This window comes from Molossus molossus, unplaced genomic scaffold (assembly GCF_014108415.1).
Source record: "Molossus molossus isolate mMolMol1 unplaced genomic scaffold, mMolMol1.p scaffold_m16_p_19, whole genome shotgun sequence".
Taxonomy (NCBI): Eukaryota; Metazoa; Chordata; class Mammalia; order Chiroptera; family Molossidae; genus Molossus; species Molossus molossus.
Window position 1 is genome coordinate 43,546,885 of NW_023425354.1, and position 23,229 is coordinate 43,570,113.

Here is a 23,229-nt window from a genome sequence, read left to right on the forward strand (position 1 = left end):
CATAGCCGTGTGTTTTAACCCCTGTATTGCTCTGGTCCCAGTCGTGTAGGAATCGCCGAGGAGCAGGGCGGGACTCGACATCGTGGCCCCAGTGCGGGCACATGACAGGCTCGCACTGAGTCCTCACTGGCTGAATGAAAAAATAATCCACAAGGAAATGTGATTAGAGGCCCTGGCCAGATAGCTCAGTTGGTTAGAGCATGGTCCCGATACACCAAGGTTGTGGGTTCGATTCCCGGTCAGGGCACATGTAGGAATCAGCCAATGAATGCATAAATAAGTGGAACAACAAATTGATCTCTCTCTCTCAAAATCAATAAATTTAAAAATGTGATTAGGAGTTAACAAGTAGACCGAGGGTCAGGGGTTCTGAGCTCCAGTCCAGCTCCACCACAACTCTCTGTGAGCCTCAGGGGAGAGACTCGTTTCATCAGGTCTCGGGTTTCCAGAGTGTCAAACAGGAATGAGCATCATTCCCCGGAGGGTACTCAACTCTGTCACACGAGATAACGGGTGTAAAGGGCCCATCCAATGTAATGAGCTGATTATTCACGAGACATGTAAAGTTGAGGAACTCGATGGAAGACGGGTTAGCAGTTTGCACAGACTGGAACCAGCAGGGGTGTTCGCTGAGAATCAGGGGACCTACGTTATGGTCACCACTCTGTCACCAACGACCTTCATAGTGCTGAGCACGTCTGTTTTCTCTGGGCTTCGGCGAGTTCCTATCAGGTGTAGCTTGGGAACAGCCTGTCTCTGAGAGGCCATCTGGCTCTAAGGATGTGAACACTTGACACTCAGGACAGCGGGACTCTGGGTTGAATTGACCAACGGGCATCGGCACAGGGACACTTTATGTCAGGAGTGTCCTTAGGAAACCACATTTCATTTGACTTCATCCCCCACCAGCACGTGGGCAAAGCATGGTCTTAAACCCCTCTTGGCTTCCACTTTGCAGAATGTGTAGGGTTCAACAAACAGCAAATGGTTGTGAACACTGACCCTGCGGCCCGCACGCGGGACAGGCGCACCACGCTCCACTCGCACCGACCTCCACCGGAGCAGCTCCTCGTTTACGCAGAGCACGAGAGTGGAGCGGGCACGGTCCAGGGCCCGGTCCGCGCTCTTCTCTTCCGCAGGCTCCGCTTCCAGATCACCTCGGTGTCAGCCTCTCTCAGCCCAGGCCTGTTCCCGAGGCCCTTCGGTCTCCCCAGAGCCCAGCGGCAATTCCTTCTCACGCCCCGAGGCTGAACAAGGTTGTGGAGGGGGCCTGGCTTCTCCCTTCAAGCAATCCCCTTCAGGGCTCTCACCACCCTGGTGGGGATGGACTCACCCCCTTGTATGGCAGAGCTACAGCGTCTCAGGACAACTGGGGATTAACTTTGGACCAGACACGTCCCTGCTCTCAAGGGGATCGGCCCTCTGGGTTGACACCGTATAGAAACAGAAAGTTCTAACGGAGGTGACGCGTCCTGCCATTGCCCGGGAGTTCCGTGGGCATGAGAACAGAGCCCACCTCGGGAACATTACACGACTCTCCTTAGGGCGGGTTCCAAACCGGACCAGAAAGATGAGCACGTGTTTGTCTGCCCACCTCATCCTGATTCCACAGTGGCAGCTGAGAGCATTGTGAGATTAAAGCGAGGCTGGAGACATACAGGGAGGGCAGGTCCACCTCAGGGTCCACGTGTCGTCAGAGGACCTCTGCGTCCCAGCAGGGAGCTGGACGGGCAGCCACCCGCCTCGGTGGACCGTCTCCTGCTCTTGGCAGCTCAGGACTGCGGTCTGAACAGAAGCTGTTTCCTATTTCAAATTACACTTTTAGTTTGGCTCCATTTTCCAGGGCCCTTTCCTAAGTCTCACAGCGGACCGTGAAACGGGAGGCTTTAGATTTCTGATCGCTGTTAACATTGAATGGGATGGACTAGAGTTTGGACAAATATATTTTGATGGAAAAGCTTTCAGAGTGAGTATTATGTGCTGGAACTGCTAGGCACTAGAGATCAGTGAAGTAAAGTGTTTTCCCCCTTACTCTGGACGGAGTACAGACACATGGGGACAATGTCGTGATGTGGTTGCTATAACACAAGTGGACTCAGGGTGAGAGGCGGCACAAAGGAGGAAGAAGACACTTCTTTGAGAAGTACTGTGCATCCACTTACAAAGAGAACCACTAAAGAGAGTTGATATTTATGCTCAGTCGAGATATATGAGCCAGGCAACAAGGCATTGAAAGGCATTTCAGGCAGAGGGAGGGATTAGAAAGACTGGCATAGAGGCAGGAAACAGGAAGCTACGCTGGAGTGGGGGCTGCAAGTAATGGACCCATCAGGACCTAGGAGCCCAGGACAGAGAGGAAGTCAGACTCCAGCTCTGGGAGGCCTGGCACGATGGTTCCTTGCGGTGACCAGCAGTCTTGGTGCAGGGGGAGAGAAGAAATTGGAGGGGATGGTTCGGGGAGGGAGGGTCGCAGGGAAAGTGTGTCCCAGAGGAAAATCGTCACCAGGGATCCTGGTCGGTAGAGAGCGGTTGCTGTGACGGACCGTGGTGTGCAGGCTGCACAGAGACAGAGAAGTGGGACTTACAGGAGAAGTGAAAATTCCAGGGAAGCAGGGCTTCCTGAGTTGGCGAGCAGGTGTTTTGAGAAAGGAAAAAGGAGGGAGCAGACAGTGACCAGAGAGTGAGATGCAGGAGACGAAAAGCTCAGACATGTCCCAAGTGATGACACGATGCTGACTATGGTCAGAGAAGATGTCCCTGAAGTGGAGACATAAGGGAGGGCAGGTCTACCCCAGAGTCCATGGTGTTGGTCATTGGACTTCTGGTGGTCTGGGAACCGACATGCCAAGGAACTGAGAGCATAGGGTGCACGTGTGGGGTCGGGGGGATGGAAGAGGGATGTTCTGTAACCTGGTGTTAAGCACCCTCACCTGACCCAGGGGGAGGGGGACCCTGGCCCGCCCAGGTGTATTGGGTGAAAAGAAGTGTTTGTGATCTGTTGGCTTCAAGAAAATGATTTTCCCCTGGGGGTACGAATCTGAAAATGAATAGGACGGCGCCCAGAGCTCGAGAGTTCTTGCCCTCCTGCAAGGCTCCCTCTCGCTCCAACAGCGTGTGGTTGTAGGTTCATCACGATTGCACCGATCCCGGCAGGCCGAGGGAGGGCAAGGGGTGACCCCGACGTGACTCGGGTACACAGCGAGAATTCGACACGACCAGCAAGTGGTAACGGACACAGCGGGCGAATCGAGGCGACCAGCAACGTGATGGTCTGCGAAAGTGAATGAGCGATCTGGATCGTAAGTAAATTTCTCTCGAGAAAGAGGTTTTCTCAAGAGGTTTTCTCGAGCCAGCAGTGCCGGGCTTGGGACAGCTGCCGGCATACCTCGTGTGGTGAGTGGTGTCCAGTGAGACAGCGGGGCCGTACTCACAGCACTGCAGCAGCTGGCTCCGGATCAGCCCCAGCAGCGAGGCGGCTCCAACCTCCCCTTCGGAGGGAACTCCGCCTGGTCCATAAAGGAGGAAAGTGTTCCTCCCCCTCCTCCACCTTCTGTGGGGGATTTCTTAGCTCACCACGCCCAGCAGTGGGGGGCTGTCTTACAGAGGCCAGGAAAGTGAGCGACCTTGGGCTTCCCCAGCTACAATACGGCCAGATCAGCAACCTGTGCACGAGTGTTGGCCCTGTCTGGTTTTTAAAGAATTCAGGCGAAGCATAAAGGATCCACAGCAAGGGCCTGAATGGCAAGGGCCTGCAGAGTTACTGGCTTGGGGGCGGGGGTGTGCTTGTGTTTTGTCTCCTACAGGTCCCAAGTGGCTGGCGGCTCGGTGGCAAAAACCTTACCATGAATAGGAAGGACCTGCCCTTCAACCTGACTCCCCAAATGACACAGCTGACCTTGGACATTGATCATAAAACTCACACTCGGTCCCGGACTCGGTCCCATGGCCCCTCTCGAATTCCTTCTAGGGTTATCTGGGGAAGCCTTAAGCAGTTGCAACAATGCTCTGAAGCAAGAGTCCCTAATACTTTGTTACACCAAGGGCTAGATGCTTGGGATGGACGGCCTCTCCCGATCCGGCCGCCGGACCCCCATAGATCCGAGGGGAGGCGCCCCCTGAGTTCCAGAGTCCCGAAGGTCCTACTTGGGTTTCTGATGAGCAGCCGGGAGACGCCAAGATGTCCCCAAAAAGATTAAAGGAGACCTGGTAAAGCCTCCGGAGGTGAGTTATGGGTGACCGGTCCATCTGGATGAGAGTGAGGGCCGGATGCGGCGCAGCCTCTCCTCTCCTGGGAACCCCCCTAAGATGCTAGGTGGGGTTCAAATCTGGCAAATTCTGTTCATTCAGACCCGCCACCAGGGCGGAAGGGGAGACCGATCACCTCCCAAGCAGCACAAGCGCCGCTCAGGATAAGAAATTTCTGGAAGAAAATTATGTGTGAGTGTGACTCTGTGAATATAATTGTGTGTGAGCGACTGTGCTCCACGACGTTGGCAAGCAAAAGTTTCTGTCTTGTGTGTCTTCCCTTGTTTTTGTCCTCGTCTGCCTCCCCGCTGTGTCTCCCTCGACTTTCTTACGGTCGGTCTAATCAAGGACAGCAGCCTGGTGTCCAGAGACCTCGCTGGGCTGCATTTTGAAACATTCTATGTTTCAGGGGTCGCCCCTGCCGCTGGGCTGCTGGGTGCGTCCTGCATGGCACCGGGCTTCGGGACTGGGGTCGGTGTGGAGAGCCCCTCGTCCTGGGAAACGGGGTGGCGGCTGAGCGGACACACAGACACTCACCGGGGGGCCCCGGGGTTCCCGGGGAGGGCGGTCAGGCCACGGAAGGGGCGTGTTCCTTCGGGCCAGCCCAGGCAGCTTGTCTGTCCGCCGCCCCAGGTGTGGCAGCAGCTAGTTTCCAACTGGCTTCTTTAAACTTTGGGGAGTTAAAAATAAGGATTTCAGGTGCGGGCGCGAAGTATGACCCTCCCTTCCCTGAGTCCTTTCGTAAACCTGGGGTCGGAGGAAAATTTCTCTGCCCATGGTGGGACCCAAACACTGCCAGGGGAGGGCTTCCTTGGACACTTTTCACCATGCTCTTCTGTTAGGCCCAAGGTTAATTATCTCTAAAGGAATATTGTATTAGAGACACCCCTGGGGAAAAACAAGACAAAAAAAATAGCCAAGGTATTAAAAGCAACCTTTAGGGAAATGGGGCCCGTGGTGAAGGATCACTCTAGGAAGGGTCTAGATGGCCGGCCTGGGTCCCGATTAGGGATAGAAAAGGTTTGGACTAGGTCAGGTGTAGAGGATACTGGTGCAGCAGACTCAGTCCTGACCAAGCCAATGGGCCCCTGACCTACCCCTGGACTTCCAAGAGGACTGTGGACCATGGGAGAAATACTGTGACTCATTCATTTCTGGCCACGCTGGAGTATCCTCATCCCCTAGTCGGATGTGGTCTTCTCCAGTGACTGTTCAGTTGCTGGCCACTGCCACTCCAGGCCAGCCCCACATCAAGGTCTACGGAACGTTGGCCATCGATCCTGCCAGCCTGCCCCCTGCGTGGTGGCCCGGAGAAACCTCTTCGGGACGGCCTGGCGGTGGTCAACGTGGTGCAGGCGGCCTGTTCAGGCCTCGGGGATGTTCCACTGCGACCATCGGAAGAGGTGTTGTTCGTGGACGGGAGCAGCTGTGTCCAGGAGGAGGTCGGGGGTGCTGGGGCAGCGGCAATGACTCCGGACCGTGTCATTTGTTCTCAGTAGGGGAACTTCAGCCGACGGCCTGAACTCATAGCCCTGATCCAGGCTCTGCGACGGGGCAAGGAAAACCTGCTGCAGACCAGAGCCCTGGAACCAGCGGGGCCTCTCCAGATTCACGAGGTCAGAAAATGACCTGGCTGAACAGAAGCCAGCCGCCCAAGAACCGATGGGTGATGGACACTGCTTGCTGGGAGGTTATTGGTCCCCGAGGCTTCAGGTCAGACTTCAGTGAACCAGCTGCGCCAGCGTACCCACTTAGGTTACTCCACGCTTACTAAACGCCTGAGAGACAGGTTATGTGCAGTACAGTCTCAGGGAAAGGGGGAGGCACAGAGAAGCAGGAGTGTGTGGGTCTGAGTAGGGAGGAGAGAAGGAGGTCTGGGCCATGTGCAGACAGCAGGCAGATCGAGCAAGCTCCCAGGTTTATGCAGGGAAAGCACTAGGAAAGTCGCAGAGGGTCGATGCAAGTTAAAGATTTAGACAGGACCTTGAAGGACACCTCAGCCAAATTTACTGTAAACACCGGTGAAGACTGGACCAGTCTGCTCCCCCTCGTCCTCTTGCAGTTGTTGCGGGCCCTGCAGTCCGCCCAGAAAGCTGTCCATCAACTCGTCTGCGACCCCCTGCCTGTGCCCGCTTCGGACCCTGTGCACCCTTTCCAGCCCAAAGACTCGATGTGATTCTCTGAGGACTCTGGCGAATGGTGTGCTCTGTGCAGAAGACTGAAGACCGAGTGATGAGCTCCCGACCACCGCAACAGTGGCGTGCCCGCGTTTTCAGGAAAACAAAAATGGAGATGTGGGGTTGGGGATGGAAGAGGGATGTTCTGTAACCTGGTGTGAAGCACCCTCACCTGACCCAGGGGGAACCTGGCCCGCCCAGGGGTATTGGGTGAAAAGAAGGGTTTGTGATCTGTTGGCTTCAAGGAAATGATTTTCCCCTGGGGGTACGAATCTGAAAATGAGTAGGACGGCGTCCAGAGCTCGAGAGTTCTTGCCCTCTTGCAAGGCTCCCTCTCGCTCCAACAGCGTGTGGTTGTAGGTTCATCACGATTGCACCGATCCCGGCAGGCCGAGAGGGGGCATAAATGAGACATCCACTTGTCGGATAACTCTCCCCATGACTAGCCTGCAGGAGGGACAGAAGGTAGCATCGGGGACAGTTGCCTAATTCCTCCCTGAAGAACGATGCCCTCACTGAGCAGGAGGTGGGGAGTGACACAGCCGGATGACGTGAGGCTCACGGAAGCTGCTCCTGAGGCAGCAGTGACACTGGAGACGTGGCCCTGGGGGTGCAGGTGGGTGCTGACCGGCCTCCGGGCCCCACAGAGACCCCATCTGCGGGGGAGCCAGCGCTCTGCGCAGGCGGCCCCTGGATCCTGCTCCTTCCGGAAACCCTACGCTCCTAGCCCTTACCTGACCTTGAAGAGCCCAAGGCTAATGACACGGTCCTCCTGTGACAGACAAAGAGAACTGTCCCTCTAACGCTCAGCACACACTGATCCTTAGTGGCCTCTCCTCTGGGCCCCTCCTCAGTCCTGTCTCCTCAATGGTGCCCGGAGGTTGTCTGGACTCCAGGATGAGCTTGAACTTCACTCACCTGAACACGCATCACCAGGTGGGCTTCCCCAGACACCCAGCTCTTGGTATTTAACAAACCGTTATGAGGATCAACTCAGCAGACAGGGTGACTCTCACCTCCACGGGGACACTCACACAAGCTAACACACAGATGCACCAGGATAGCGCACAGCCCAGGAGCCAGGACACAGGACAAGGCATCCAGTCCTCTGGGCAGTGCTGAGTGTCCCCGATGCCCTCCACAGAACCCCTGTTTCAGGAGGACCCTCTCCCCTATGTCCTCGGGTCACGCTGACGCAGGAGCTGGTAGGCACGAGGCACTGTGTTGAGATCTCGGCTCTTGCTCACTCACTGCAGTTCCTAGATCCCCAGATGCTGATCCATGCTTGAGAAGGAAGAGCATGGCTGGGGCCCAGCAGAGGGCTCTGTCCTGCTCACCTCTGGGACCTGGCCTGTTGGCTGCCCTAGGGAGCTGGGCAGAGGTGGGCACAAGGCCCTGCTGAGAGAGGTGCCAGTTATGCTGGAGGCCACAGGAGGGCACAGTGAACATTCCGGGTAAACGCACCCCCTGGAAAGTCCAGTTAGACTCACCGAGAAATGGCAGTTTAGACAGAATAACTAGGCAAAGGAAAGCAGAAGATAGACCGTACTGGGGAGAGGAGACACGTTATTGTGTCTTGGGGTCTCTGGAGGCCACATGTTGGGCTGGGCTCACTGGCTTCCCCAGAAAGGGCGCCGCTCCGGGGCTCTGATTGTGGTGGTCCGTGGCTGTGGCCCCACCAAGGACAGAAACTAGAACACTGAACATATCCCCATTCCTGTCCTTTCCTTAAAGATATAGGACAAGTAATCTTCACAGACAAGCCCCAAATCTAAAACTAAGGGGACAGGGTAAACGGGCCAAGTTCTTCTGGGGTCATGAAAGGGACAAACAGGGAGGATGAAAGTCAGCAGAATTTCACGTCTGACAGGGTGGTGACAGGGCAGAGTGAGCACCCCTCCCCCCTTTCTCTGTGGACAGAGCAGGTGCTGAGCTGAGTGGGTGGGCGGGACGATTGTGACGGTCACAGACTTCAGGTTACAGACAGTGGATGAGACTAAAGGTGAACCCCTTGGATAACATAACTTTTTCTTTGATAAATAATAAGATGCCTACTGCGCCCCTGCAAGGCTTTGGGGGTGCACCTGTGAAAAGATTGACATGCAGGGTTACTTCTTAGCGGACACCCTGGGGGATGGGCGGTATAGACCTCCAACAGTCACACACCTGTAACTAGAGATGTGCAGAGACCGCCAGACTGATTCTCCTGAGAGCTCCTGCTGGTCACTTAATCAGGTCTCTCAGCTTCCGGAGACAGTTCGACGGTCTTACGAGCAGACTACTTGCTACCAAAGGCCCATATTACCAAAAAGGGGAAACATGATTGACAAATATCTCGAATACATCACACATAAGGGCAGAAGACACTTAACGAGGTAGGTCTTTATACATGGATGGAGGGGGAGAGGTAGGGATGGAGATGGACGCAGAAGGTGGAACTTCTGTGTCACAAGTGACGTCTGCTAGTGGATCACCTTATTTGTGCTAGTTGGAGGGAGCTTTCATTAGCTTCCAAATGAAATTGAAGAATAAAATCAAATAAATATTCCTTAAAGAAACCTCGAAGTTTATCAAGCACCTTCTGAAGAACGCGAATTTGTAAAAACTGGCAGTGGGTCAATGTCATTGTCAGGAGCTGCGATGCACTGCCCTCCAGTGGACGAGAGAGACATGGCACGTGTGGGGGCTCCTGGTTCTGTCAGCAGTAGAAGCAGACACCAAACTGAGCCTTTGCCTGGGCTTGTGCTTAGACCAACTACAACAGGTGAGAGTCAAGATGTGGGGGTGCCTTCTAGTAGAAGGGATTGTCCTGTCATTTCACACCAGGAAAACACAGGCTTTGTCCCAATCTGGCATTTCAGGGAGTATGTATTGAGCTCCTAGTTCAGGCCCTGGGTTCCGGGACAGAAAAGGTCACAGGCCCTGGACTCACAGGGGTGGGGCGGGGAAGTGTGGGGATAACATGTCCAAATCACACCGCCTTATGTCCGGTTGAAGGAAATAGTACATGAAACCAAAGCATATTGATGGAAGCCTTCTCACTGAACAATAAACATGTAAGATCGGAACCCTACCCCTCAACCTATTTATATGCTTTCATCCACATTTAGACATGGAGTTATTACAAATATAAGGTCACCCTATATACTCACTTTTCATTTGATATGACCTCTGCCCTTTAACAATGTTAAATCTGTGAGTTCATGGCTGCACAGTATTTCTTATTACATGTTGTACCTACCTGACCTGCTTCTGGAGTTCCTGCTGGCATCTTCTCCCAACCACATCTTGGTCATCTCCGAAAGTGAAGTCCGACTGCTGTGAGCTCCAGGTAGCTTCCACATGTAGAATCATTCATTGAACTGTCAGAGCACATTCACCTTATTCTTTTTTCTTAAAATGCAGGGCACTTCATGCCACGTCTCACCTCCTTCTTTAGATCAGGAGCTTGTCCCAGGCCAAGATGCTGCACAATCAGTCTCAGTCTCCCACACAGCACGGTGCTCGGCACACGGCGGGTGCTCAGTAGAGACGTGAACAACACAGTCATTCTAGATGAGTTACTCACATGTCAGAGGACTTTCATTGTCCATCAAAATTCATTCTCCGGACTTGGGGCACAGCTGGATGGCATTCCCAGCACCCTTGTGGCCCTATGAGCTGTCGTGGCCAGTGGAAGGGGACAGGGACGGGTGAGTGCCACCGCAGACCTGGTGACAGCCCCCCAGCGTGCGTGTCTCTGTGTTCTGTCCCCTCAGGCTGGTGGAAGCACATGGGGGTGACGTCCTGGGAATGAAGAAGGCACATGATGGAAGAACTCTGGGTTCCCAAATGCCCATGTGAAGGGTGCATCTCCAATCTGAACACCCGCACAGCACCACCTTGTGAGAAAATAATAGTGACAAGCTATGGAAATGTGGCAGGTGACTCAGTAACTCAGCATCAGGTAGTACACCCACGAGAGGTTCAAATCACAGGATGAACTTACGTAGTTCTCCATCTAGTCCATCTAAACTGACAAAGTCGATGGGGCTGTAACTGGGCTGGTCTGTGGTGGACGGATCTGCTTATCTGTTCCCTCAGCAACGGTGCCCTGAGCACTCAAACTGGGTCCCTGCTGAAAACAAACCCAACAGGCCCCCGCCCTCCAGGAGCTCCCCGTGCAGGGAAGGGAGGCACAGCACGCAAACAGCACGTGAGAAGAAAGAGCCATTGCTCTGCGGGGGCAGAGCAGGTGCCACGAGGAGGGCTGGAGGCTCCAGGTGAGGGGCTGAGAAGCTGCCCTGAGCTGACATGTATGTTCCCGCGGCAGGACCAGAAGGAGCCAGCCCTGCACACGCTCCGGGCATGTAGCCTGCAGAGGGCACAGCTGTGCAGACACGTGGAGCAGAGGGTGTCTGCACAGAGAGGCGGGGAGGAGGAGGTGGGCTGGCTGGGGGAGCTGGGGGAGATGAGGGAGGGAGGAGGGCAGGGCCAGGGCCGGTGCTGGACGACTGTAAGAGTGACCTGTTGCTGTGGGACCGCGTTGCCCCACCCTGGAGACTAAACCAACACACACTCATCGGCTCACAGGTTCTGTGACAAGGAATCCAGCGTGGCTCAGCGGGTACGACTGCCGGTGTCTCTCACTGAGGTCTCAGCTGAGGCAGGGACTGTGTCCCTCAGGATCTGGGCTCCCTCGGGGTCCCTGGGATTCAGTTGGGACTGGAGGTCTAGTGGTTGGTCTCCCTCGGTGCTGGGCCATGTGGATGTCCAGATATCAACGCCCAGCACAAAGGCTCATTCCTCAGTGTGACCTGAGAGAGACACAGACAGAGAACACAGGTCAGAGTGAGCACGTGGTCAGGCCCTGACTTTTTATAACCAAGTCATGGAAGTGATGTTGGATCATTTTAGATCTTCTATGGAGTCACTAATGACAACCACACTTAAGTGGAGGGGACACAGTCACCCTCCACCAGGAAGGTGGAGACCATGGGGGTCAGTGAGGAGAGAAGCCAGTGACCCGAGGGGCCCAGCCTTGCCCAGATCGCACATCGGTCCGAATGCAGAGGGAAGTTCACGTCGCACACAGACCGCAGGCCAGACTCGTAACAAGGAAAGTCTCTGATCAACTAACCCTAAAACTGAAATAATTACAGAGAACAAGAAGAACCCCACAGTAAGGAGAAGGAAGAACATGATAAACATAAGAGTGGAAATAAATGACAGAGACTTAAAACAAATACGTGTGTGTGCGTGTATTTCAGTGAAATCATATGAGCTCTCACACACACACACTCACACACACACACACACACACAGTAGATGTAATGACTACGGGTGAGATTTGAAGTAAAGCAGACACAGGGGAGGTGACAACAGGAAGGAAAATGAGGTTGGAGGCACTACCTCCCATGACAGCCTCCCCAGCCTTATAGCTCCGACCCCACATGTGCCTGAACTTCCCTAAGAAGCACCTGCCAGAATAATCCCATGTGCAGGCAGGAGCTGGACAGGCCCTACAGGCACAGTGACTTATCCAGGATCAAGAACAGGTAAGAAAGAGAGTTTGAGTGTGAACCAGATCTGTCTCCTCAAATGTAGGACCTGGCTGCACCCAGGCCTCAAGGGGGCTGTGGAGAGGGTTGTGTTGGGGTCACTGTGTGCAGAGATGGTGTTCCATGGAGAAGGGGGTGAGCAGTCAGCGGCCCCCAGGACTGCCTGTCTAGCTGCCATTACGTGAGGGGATGCAGGGAAGGCCATCCCAGGAAGTGAGGTCACTTTGCAAGAGAACTTGGAACCCGGTAACCAGGCCCCACCTTCTAGCAACTGCCCAACAGCCAGCTCAGTCGTAAGAGACAGTTCACAGAGCAAGATGTTCTCTTGCTGTGTTCCCACTCATCGGGGCTCTTGTTTCCGGAGACCCCGCAGTGAGAGTTCTTCCAGACGTGGGTTCAACCTTCGTCTGCGACATTTTTGGCCATTTTCAAGAAGATGGACCGAGGTAACACAGGCGGCCTGGGTCGGACCATCCAGGCCAGGCGGCCATCCCTGTGCAGCCCACACACCCTCCTCTTCATGTGGGTGGTGGTGGGGAAGGAAGGTGAAGGAGGACCCCTGGGCAGGAGCAGTTGCTGGGTGGTGAAACATGAGGCCCTGCCATGATCACAGCCCAGGGCAGGGCAGGCAGGTGGAGGGGGGCTTCCCCAGGGGCCTCTTATCTGTTCCAGGGAGAGTCCTCGGCCCTCAGCCTGTCGTGCCTTTTCCTCCCCAGTGGAGGTCTGAGCAAATCATGGCGTGTGTGTGTCTGGACTGGAGGGTCCCAGGGGTCTGAGAAGCAGCACAAACAGGCTCTGAGGCTTTCTGCCTGGTGACTGGGAACTGTCTTCACAGAGCTCCACACAGGACAGCGGACAGGAGCTCACAGATGGGGTCCTCAGCTCCACCCCCCTGCAGGAGGCACAGGAGCCCCGCCCACCCACAGGGGTGCAGCACGGCCGCCTCAGGGTGAGTGTAGGTGCCCAGGTGACCCAAACTCCAGGACCCCAGGCACTTAATGTGGCCCCCAAGTTCCAGAAGCTGCCCTGCTACTCCCCTGAGATCCCTTCTAGAGTCTGGGAATCTGGATCCCCATCTCCTCCCCACCCACTCTCGCTGTCCAGCCCCTTTCAGACCAGCTGCCAAGACACTGTCCTCAAATTTTTATAAATATCAGATGAGACTTTGGTGCCATTTTACTTCATGTTCAATCGTTTTTTAAATCTGGTAGCTTATTAGTGGAGTCTTTAGGGGTCTCTATGTACAATATCATGTCATGTTTGAATAATGACAGTTTTACTTTCTTCTTTTCTGTTAAGATGCCTTTTATTTTTTCTTCTTGTCTGAATGATGTAGTGATAATTTCTAGTACTATGTTGAAGAATACTGGTGAAAGCTGACATCCCTGATTGTTCCTTTTTTTAAGCGAAACACTTAGTTTTTGCCACTGATTATGATGTTGGCTGTAGGCTTTATATATATGGCCTTTATTAAATTGGGTATAATCCCTCTATTCCCACTCTGCTGAGAGTTTTTATCACAAATATGAGCTGGGTTTTGTTGAATGTTCTTTCCACAACTGTTAATACAATCATATAATTGTTATCATTCATTTTGTTTATATGCTGTATCACTTTTATCGATTTACCAATATTGTACCAAGCCTCCATCCCTGGGATAAATTCCACTTGTTCATGTTGAATAATCTTTTAAAATATATATCTGGATCCAATTTTCTAATGTTTTGTTGTTGTTGTTGTTGTTGCTGTTGTTGTTTTAGGATTTGGCCTCTATCTTCATCAGGGATATTGGCCTGTAGGTTTTTTCTTTGTAGTGACTTTACCTGGTTTTGGAGTTGAGACAATGATGGTCTCTTAAAAGAGCTTGGAACTCTTCCTTCCTCTTGAATGTTTTAGAATTAGTTTCAGGAGGAGAAGAGTTAGTTCTTCTTGAATATTTGCTCAAACTCTGCTGTGAGGCTGTCTGGCTCATGACTAGTTATCTGAGAGATCTGTGAATACTACTTCAACTTCATCATCATTATTATCATCATTTTGGTCTATTCTGGCTCTGCGATTTTTCCTGATTCAGTTTGGGAAGACTGCTATTTCTAGGAAATTGTCCATTTCTCCCAGGCTGACCTAGTTGTTTGGAATAGTTTCTTAGAATTGTTATATTTCTGTTGTTACTTCACCTGTTTTTATTTCTGATTTTATTTATGGGTCCTCTCTGGTTTTTGAAGAGTCTCACTAGAGGATCACCGCTTTTCTTATCTCTGTCAAGAACCAGGGTTCTTTTTATTGATCTTTTATCTATATATAATTTTTTTTGTTAGTCTCTGTCATTTATTTGCACTGGGATCTTTATCATTTCTTTTCTTCTACTTACACTGAGCTTTTCTTCTGTTCTCTTTCTAATTATTTATGTGTAGGGTTAGATAGTTTATTAGCTACTGTTCTTGTTTCTTGAGTTTGGCCTGTGGTGCTATGATTTGCCCTCTCAGAATGGTTTTGATGTGTTGCAGAGACTTGGTGTTGCTCTCTGCTCATTTTTATTTTTTTCAGGAGTTTTTAATTTCTTCCTTGATCTCATTGGTAACCCATTCATTGTTTAATAACATACACTTTAGCCTCCACGTGTTTGAAGGCTTTTGTGTGTTTTTATTTAGTTGACTTCTGATTTCATGCCATTGTGATCAGACATTTGATATGATTTAAACCCTCTTGTATTTTGCAGAGACTCAGTTTGTGTCCTAACATGTGGTCCCTCTTTGAGACTTTCCCATGTACATGTGAGAAGGATGTGGCCTCTACAATTATGGGTGAAAAGTCTGTTAAGGTTATTTGATCTAGTGTGCCACTTAGGGTCACTGTTTCCTTGTTAATTTTTTGTCTGGAAGATATATTCAGTGAAGTCAGTGGGGTGTTAAAGTCCCCTACTGTGACTATATTGCTGTCAATTTCTTTGTGAATATCCTCCAAAAGTTTTTAAAAATACATTTCAGTGCTCCTATCCTGGGTCCATATGTGTTTACCTGAGTTCTAGCTTCTTCTTGGATCGATTCCTTTAGAATTATGTAGTGACCTTGTTTGTCTGCAGATATTGCCTCTTTAATGCCCATCCCCAGGTGTCCATGTTTGCCTGGTAATTCCTGCACAACTTGTCCCAGTCTAACACACCATCGTGATTAGTAGTGATGTTTTCCCCAAAGGACATGGGGCTCATGATACCAAGTATGTTGCTTTGCCATTTGCTGCGCTGAGGACCATGTCATCCTGGCCCCTTCAGGTAAGGAGCTGGGGGCGCCATGGTACTAAGTCTGTTGCTTTGCCATTGGAGGCCCTGAGAATTGCATCCTGGCCACTACAGGTAAGGAGCTGGGGTCCCATGGGCTGCAAAACACAGCAGGAGGAGGACTGGTTACCATGACGATCCATGTCTTCACTGCAACTAGACCGGACGTGATTCCCTCCTGTTACCATTTCAGTGGTGCTGCTCTGAACATCCCACAGTCCTAATATCCTGACCCTCCACCCCAGGAAAATCTCTGCGTTCTCATCATAGAATGGGGTGTTTAGTCAGACATCCCAGGGTGACAGTTTAATACAGGGGGTGCTGTCCATCCTCTGCCAAAATAGTGACCTGAGATACTGAAGTGTTTCCTCTGTCCTCACTTCAATTCTACATTTCCTGCCATAAACCTTTTGTTTTGTTTCTTCATTTTCAAATTGATTCCCCCACACACTTCATCCCCAGCATGGGTGTCTACGTCCATTGTGTAGGCATATATGCATGTAAGTTCTGTGGTTTATCTTTTCCCTCCCCCAACTCCCTCTTCTGAGTTTTCTCAGTCTATACCCCACTTCGATGTCTCTGGGTCTATTTCACTAAGAACCTTTTCTCTCCTGTCGTCACCTGTGTCCCACCTCTTGCCATCATCACTAATTGCTTGTGGGTTCAGTCTTAGCTGCAGTGACCATCCCACCTGGCACTTCATGAGCTGCCTCTGACAGCATGTCCCTCCTCTGTCCCACCCCAGGGAGAGAGATCATTCACCCTGAATAGAAGGAAAACCAACATGGTGCAGGCGTCTGCGTCTTCGTCCAGAACCGGAAGCCAGGCCGGTGCACCAGCAGCACTCGACAGGACGGTGCCTGTGGGTCAGTTCCCTGACTGGGAGGTGGACGTCTCCTGCCCCACCAGCGTGCCCCGGTTGTGCAGCCTGACTGTGAAGAAGCTGGTGGTCTGCGGGGACCTTGGGCGTGAGCTGCAATCGGCAGTTATAGCCATCAGGATGCAGGGATCCAAGCACATTCTCAGGTCCCAGAAGATCATGCTGCCCCCAAGTGGCCACGAGGAGAATGACCTGACGTTGACCTTCTCCCTGCGATATCCCCACATCCTAAACGGAGAAGGCAACAAGCTGGAGATCATATTGCAGCGCAGAAAGCGCTCAAAGGTGCGGACCCTCTTGAACTGCAAAATGGATGCGTACAAAACACTGGCCACAGGAACCATCAACATGGCCGAGGTGACGCAGCAACCCCTCGAGGGAGGCCAGGTGTTGAGCCTCTGCAGCAGCCTCAAGGATGCCAACACCAAGGTGGCCGAGATCTGGATCTTCTCCCTGACCAGCCAGCCCATCGAGCATGAGGACTGTGCCATGCAGGCTGGCCCCATCGCCAAGGCCGCAGATAAGTGCGAGGAGGAGAAGGAGAGCTTCCACTCTGGGCAGGAGGACAGGAAAAACACCTCATGTGGGCAAGACCTGGAAAAGGATGACATGGACTTGGGGAAACCCAACAAGCAGTGGCAGTCATCAGTAGAGACTACATCTATGATGAAACATCAAAGCTTCTGGCCAAATGATGTGGGGCTGCTGCCCAGTCTCTCAGTGTCACAGGAGGCCTTGAATTCTGAGCAGGACACTCTGGAGCATGGCCCCAGGATGGAGGAAGACCTGAACCTGATAAACATCACCCTGGAGTATTCCAGCGATAGTGGCCCCGAAACGGAGGTTGATGATGGCACCTTGAGCACCCCAACGTCCCAGCTCCAGAAATACACAGAAAGCCTGTCACAAACCAGCCTGCACACAGAGTCTGGGAGCTTCCAAAGTATCTGGAGCCTGAAGGAGCCTCCGAGTCCAGCCAGTGTGCCAGCAAAGATGTGGTCCTCGGGAGGCCAGCAGCTGAGCGACAGCATCTCACAGCCAGTTGCACACAGCACGCCCACCCCTACTGGCTCTGACTTGTGGAGTGATGACAACATCTCGAGTACCGCTGAGACCAAGCTCGAGCCATATATAGAATACCTGTCACAGTCCTCCTTGGAGATGGAGACCGACAGCATCCAAAGTGCCCAGACCCACCTGGAGCCTCTTAGTCCCACCAACGCTCCAGAGATGTGGGCCCCGGGAGGGCAGCAGCTGGATGACAGTTTTGCCAACTCAGTTGCCAACAGCACGCCCACCCCTAGTAGCCCTGACTTGTGGAGTGATGACAACATCTCAAGCACCGCTGAGACCAAGCTCGAGCCATATATAGAATACCTGTCACAGTCCTCCTTGGAGATGGAGACCGACAGCATCCAAAGTGCCCAGAGCCACATGGAGCCTCTTAGTCCCACCAACGCTCCAGAGATGGGGGCCCCAGGAGGCCAGCAGCCAAGTGACAGCATCTCAGAGCCAGTTGCACCCAGCACGCCCACCCTTAGTGGCTCTGACTTGTGGAGTGATGACAACATCTCAAGCACCGCTGAGACCAAGCTCGAGCCATATATAGAATACCTGTCACAGTCCTCCTTGGAGACGGAGACCGACAGCATCCAAAGTGCCCAGAGCCACATGGAGCCTCTTAGTCCCACCAACGCTCCAGAGATGTGGGCCCCGGGAGGCCAGCAGCTGGATGACAGTTTTGCCGACTCAGTTTCCCACAGCACGACCTCCCCTGAGGAGCAGCCTGCACAGCCGGAGGACAGCCCGGAGGCCGAGACCTCCATGGAGGAGGAGTTCACAAAGACGATGCTGGCCAGCAGGCTTCTCAGAAAGCCAGAGTCTCTCATGAGTCCCTCCAGCAAGCCGCAGTGGAAGCAGCCCAACCACGGAGGCCAGAGCATGTCCCTCATGGGGGAGCAGCAGGCGGGGCCACAGGATGAGCTGTCCCAGAGCCAGCACAACAAGACCTGCCCAGACCCACAGTGCCAGCTGCAGGTCCCCAGGAAAATTGTTGAAGAACAGCTAAGGGCCATTCTCTACCCCTACGACCAGCTGCCAGACCATGTCATCGTCATCAACACCTCCGACTGGCAGGGGCAGTTCCTGTGGGACGTCCTGCAGCAGCAAAATCTGCCTGTGGTGGGCACCTGCTCCGAGGCTGACCTCCAGGCGGCCTTCAGCACCATCGTATCGCAGATGGAGAGATACAGCCAACACCATGCCCGGCCTCGAATACCCATGAAGATCGCGGTGGTGGGGGCACAGCACTACCTGAGCGCCGTGCTGCGGCTCTACGTGGAGCAGCTGTCCCCCAAGATGCCCGAGCTGCAGGCCTACCTGTGCTTCCAGGTCCTCCCGCTGGGGTCGCACCCCGTGCCCTGGTACCTGTGCTCCGTGGATGACCACGACAACAACTTCTTCCCGGACCGGGCCTGGCGGGACCTGTTCACCAAGCTGGAGGCCCAGAGCACTGAGTTGAACAAGCAGGACGTCGCATTCATAGTCACCCGCTACCTCGTGGGGGCCAGCTCTGTCCACCAGCTGCCCATCGCTCAAGCCAAGCTCACCTACAAGCCAAAGAGCCCCGATGAGCCATCCTCACAGAGGTTCATTCCCTTCCTGGGGCTGGTGAAGTTGGAAACAGTGGAACCATCCTCGGCCACCTCAGGAGATTCAGGTGATGCGGCCCCCTCGTGCTCTAGTGTGCTTCCGTCCACCCTGCCGTCCACATCTCCAGCCGCCAAGGAGGCCTCTCACAGCCCGTCCTCCTCCCCGTCCGTGAGTGGGAATTCCTCCCGCAGCCAGGGCGTCTGCACCGAGCCGATGGAGCTGCAGGTGGATTACTGGACGGCAGCTCAGCCCACAAACAAGGAGAGAAATGCAGAGGACAGAGACCTGCCTACTGCCACCAACATGCTCAAGGGAACCTTCCAGTCTCTCCAGGTCAGCAGGCTGCCCAGCAGGGGTGAGGCCAGAGCCACGCCCAGCTTGTCCATGACTGTCATCACCAAGGAAAAGGACACTGAGGAGGCGGATGTGGAGGCCCAAAGCCACTGCATCGAGGGCATCAGCCGCCTGGTCTGCACGGCCCAGCACCAGCAGAATGTTCAGCGCGTCCTTATCGATGGCGTGGAGTGGAAGGACGTGCAGTCCCTCCAGCTGGACGCCCAGTGGTCCTCCCACGTCCAGCACTTCCCCGTCTGCCTCTTGTAAAACCCCAAGTCCACCTTCTCGCCCTGCCTTGGTCGAACCCAGGAGGGCTCAGCTGCTCTTCTCTTAACAATTTAGTTTACTGTAGAGACAGACTCTAGAAACACAAAGAGAAACCATCATAAGTGCAAATGTGCTCACATCCTGGAAACTAATGTGGTGACCCCCACTGGGAGCCCCCAACTGCTCTGTTATTAACGAGAACACTTCCACGGGTGGGAGGTCAGGCAGGCAGTGTTGAGCAGGAGACTCCTGGAAGGTGTGTTTTGTCCTCAGGATCCCGATACCCCAGTGAGAGGAGTTCTTGCCTTTGACCCCTGTCCTTCCTGGATGCCAGGAGTCACCTCCCCCGAGGGCCAGCTTTGGTGTGTGCCCAGTCTCAAAGCTGAGCGGCCAGAGGCCAAGAGCCAGCCTCCCACTGGGGGCGTCCTGAGCAGAACACGGAGGCCACTCAACCCCGCCCAGGGCCCAGCTGCCAACTGGCCAAGTGCCCCCAGAACCACCTACTTGTGGTTTCCAAGAAACTCCAGCCTCACAGGGGGAAAAAAATCCCATATTTATATTAGACTGTATTTTTCTCATATTATTTAGTTAAAAATAAAATATATTTTAAGTGAAATGTAATAAAATGCTATGAAAATAAATTTAATTTAAATAAAACCAAAGGAAACGGTATGATCCTTCCAAGTGTACGTTCCAGCAGCACTAAGCGCATTCACAACATTTAGCGACTATCAGTCACATCACAACCACTCTCTAGTTCCAGAGCATCATCATCCACACAGACCCAGGACCTGGTAGTCATTCCTCCTCCCCCCTGTTCAGCCTGACAGTCCCTGATCTCTGTCTGTCTCTATGGATTTACCTCCAGGGGATTTTTGTGAAACTAAATTTATAGCATACAGGGCTTTTTGCAGGGTGTGGAGTTGTTAAATTTGTGGTCATTTATTTATTCAACAAACAACTAAGCATCTTTCATGTTTGGGCCATATTTTTTGCACTGGGAATGGAGATAATACCTAACCCCTAATGAGTTCACAATCTAGTAGGAGGAAAATACACAAAGGAGCCGAAGTGGGTTTGTCTCAGTGGTTAGAGCATCGGCCTGTGGTACAAAGCGACCCGGGTTTGGTTCCCACTCAGGGCACGTACCTCCATTGCAGTTTGTCTCCTACCCTGGTTGGGTCGTGTGGGTAGCAACCACTCTATGTGTCCCTTTCATGTCGATGTTTCACTTTCTCTCTCCCTCGCACTCTATCTAAACAAAATATCAAAAAATGTCCTTGGGTTAGTATAATAAAAAAAAAAGACACAGAGGGGACCACTCTTCCTGACAAAGAGGAGAGGAAATTCATGCCAGGGTTCATGTTCATAGGAAAGAGAAACACAGCTGATGGGCATGTCTTGTGAAGAACACATAAGGTGGTGGTTCTGTGGCCGGTGAATTACCTGCATCTGAATTGTCTGGGGCACATGATAAAATGCAGGTTCCCAGCATCCTTTGCAAACATTATGATTCAGTGGGTTGGGAACTGGGATGTGGGAATTTGCATTTGAAAGTACTCAAGGTAATGCTACTGTAACTGAATGTCAGAGAACCTGTGAGATTAGGTTTCTCCTTCCCCTGGGAGGAAGACTGATGTGCACATCTGAAATGCTGACAGTGTTAGTCTTTCAGGAGAGGAGGGAATAGAGCACAGGAGAGAGCTCACGTCTATTGAGCTCTACTGTAGTCTATACATGTTCATTTAATTCTCACAATATACCTAAGAGGTAGATATGATTATTATGCTCATTATAGAGATGAAGAAATTCAATTAAAGAATTTTAATAGTCCTGACAGATAGTCTCTCTGACTCTGACCAGGGTGGAAAGAGAGAGTTTACCTGCCAACAGTACTTGATTTTCAGGGGGCGTATTAAGAGAGGGCCCTGTAACTGTGAGGATGAAGACACAGAGAAGATGTCTGTGTGTCTCTGTAATGACAGGTAGATGGAGGAGGAAAAGGCTTCAAATAAAAGAGATGATGAGATGCAGAAGGGGACTCACACAGCCTTGTCTTGAGAGCAAGTTGTTAGGGGTGTGGCTGCTCATAGCCTCAAAGTCAAGGGCTGAAAGTGAAGGATCAGGATGTAGAAAGAAATGTCGAACCCTTCCTTGTCTCAGCCCAAAGTGCATCAATACCTGGTTGCTAACTGGAGACCAAAGCCATCCACCCACCCAACTCCACATAAAGATGAAGAACTGGTTAACATTTGAAGACTCAAAGGGAGGCACGGTCAATTGTCAAAACTAATTTCTGTTTATTGGTTTTGATTCAGAAAGAACCATCAGGGGTTCAGCTACCCAATCAGAATTTTAGAAGCAAAGTGTTAAAAGTCCATCAAATAATTAAATATTCTCTAACAAATCTAGAACATCACTGGGAAATAACCATTGACACAGGAGCAGTGATTACTGCAAAATAAGAATGAGAACTGTTTTTTTATGACCATTGTTCATTTGGTGATGCATAGGCATTTGTCTCCACAGATGGGGAGAAGCTAACCACGTGAGGATTTGTGGTTTTAGATAAACATCATTTCTCTGAACGCCTTCAAATATTTTACTGCAGTCAATTTACACCCATGTACTTCCTCAAAGATAGCTCCAAATGAATATTTTTTTCTTTTTTTAAATTTTTTATCCTCACCCGAGGATATTTTTCCATTTTTTGTTCAGATAGAGTGGGAGGGAGAGAGAGGAAGGGAGAGAGAGAGAGAAACATCGACGTAAAGGGACACATCGAGTGTCTGCCACCCGCACGACCAACCAGGGCCGGGGACAAACTGCAACCGAAGTACGTGCCCTTAGCAGGAACCGAACCCGGGTCTCTCCGGACCTCAGGCCGACGCTCTAACCGCTGAGCCAAACTGGCCAGGGCAGAATATTTTTTTCTTTACCAAAGTTTAAACCCCACATTCGGGAGGAGTGACCTGTGGTCAGGGCCCAGTGAAGGACGGAGTGGTCCGGTGGACGGGAAGACCTCTCCCAGGAAGATGACTCAGCGCCCTGACCTGGTGGTGCGGCCGCGCTGGGCTCGCACACACAGGGCCCCCTGATCCCGCAGCCACCCTGCAAGGTGAGACTCCTGTCCATGTGGTCAGAGAGGAACCTGACACACAGAGAGGTGCAGTGAGGTCAGGGCACAGAGGGAGCCCCGCCCGATATGATGGCAGCGCTGGGAGTGGAGCCAGGCAGCCAAGTCTCCTCCCTCAAACCTGGGTGTCCCCATTTGTGAACCAGGGGCATCTAGTTCTGCTTGACTGCAACCCTGTCCCGTCCCCCTATGAACTTCCTCCTAGAGAACCAAGGAGACCGAGGAAAAGAAAAGAAGGGAGAGAGAAAGAGAGAGAATTTTTGCAGGAGAAAACTCTCAGCCCCGGTCCTGAGGAAAGGTGACAAAGCCCTGTGACAGCTTTGGGTGCTGTTCATTCCAGATGCTCAGCCACCTTTACAAGTGACCCCAGGCCCCAGAGCGTGTGTCTCCCCATTATATCCCCACTGCCCTGTTCCTGAAACTCCCATGCACGTCCCCCTCCCTGAAGGTAATTTTGGAAAATGTCCCTGGCACTGCCGGGGCTCCACCAGCGACCTCATCCCAGGGGCCATCTGCCTGCCGAGGTGCTCACACGCTGGCCCCTGGGGAATAGATGTGAGTGACTGGATCTCATTGATGCCCAGGGTGGAAAAGGACTTTGCTGTCTGAGGACTGATTTGTGCCCCTGGAGGAACTCGATCCAAAACCAGTTGACAGGGCGCCAGCATGGTGTTTCCATGGAACCAGGATCCTAAAGACCTGAGGACCATTTCTGGTCCAGT

General features: G+C 52.5%; 1 protein-coding gene across 1 annotated transcript; it reads left to right on the forward strand.

Annotated features, from left to right (window-relative positions):
• Positions 1-16,236: 16,236 nt before the first annotated feature.
• On the forward strand, positions 16,237-19,371 carry LOC118634984 (phosphofurin acidic cluster sorting protein 2-like). The gene is made up of 2 exons (XM_036269872.1): positions 16,237-17,195; positions 17,880-19,371. The coding sequence occupies exons 1-2, from the start codon at positions 16,237-16,239 to the stop codon at positions 19,369-19,371; spliced, it is 2,451 nt and encodes an 816-aa protein (XP_036125765.1).
• The last annotated feature ends 3,858 nt before the right edge of the window (positions 19,372-23,229 follow it).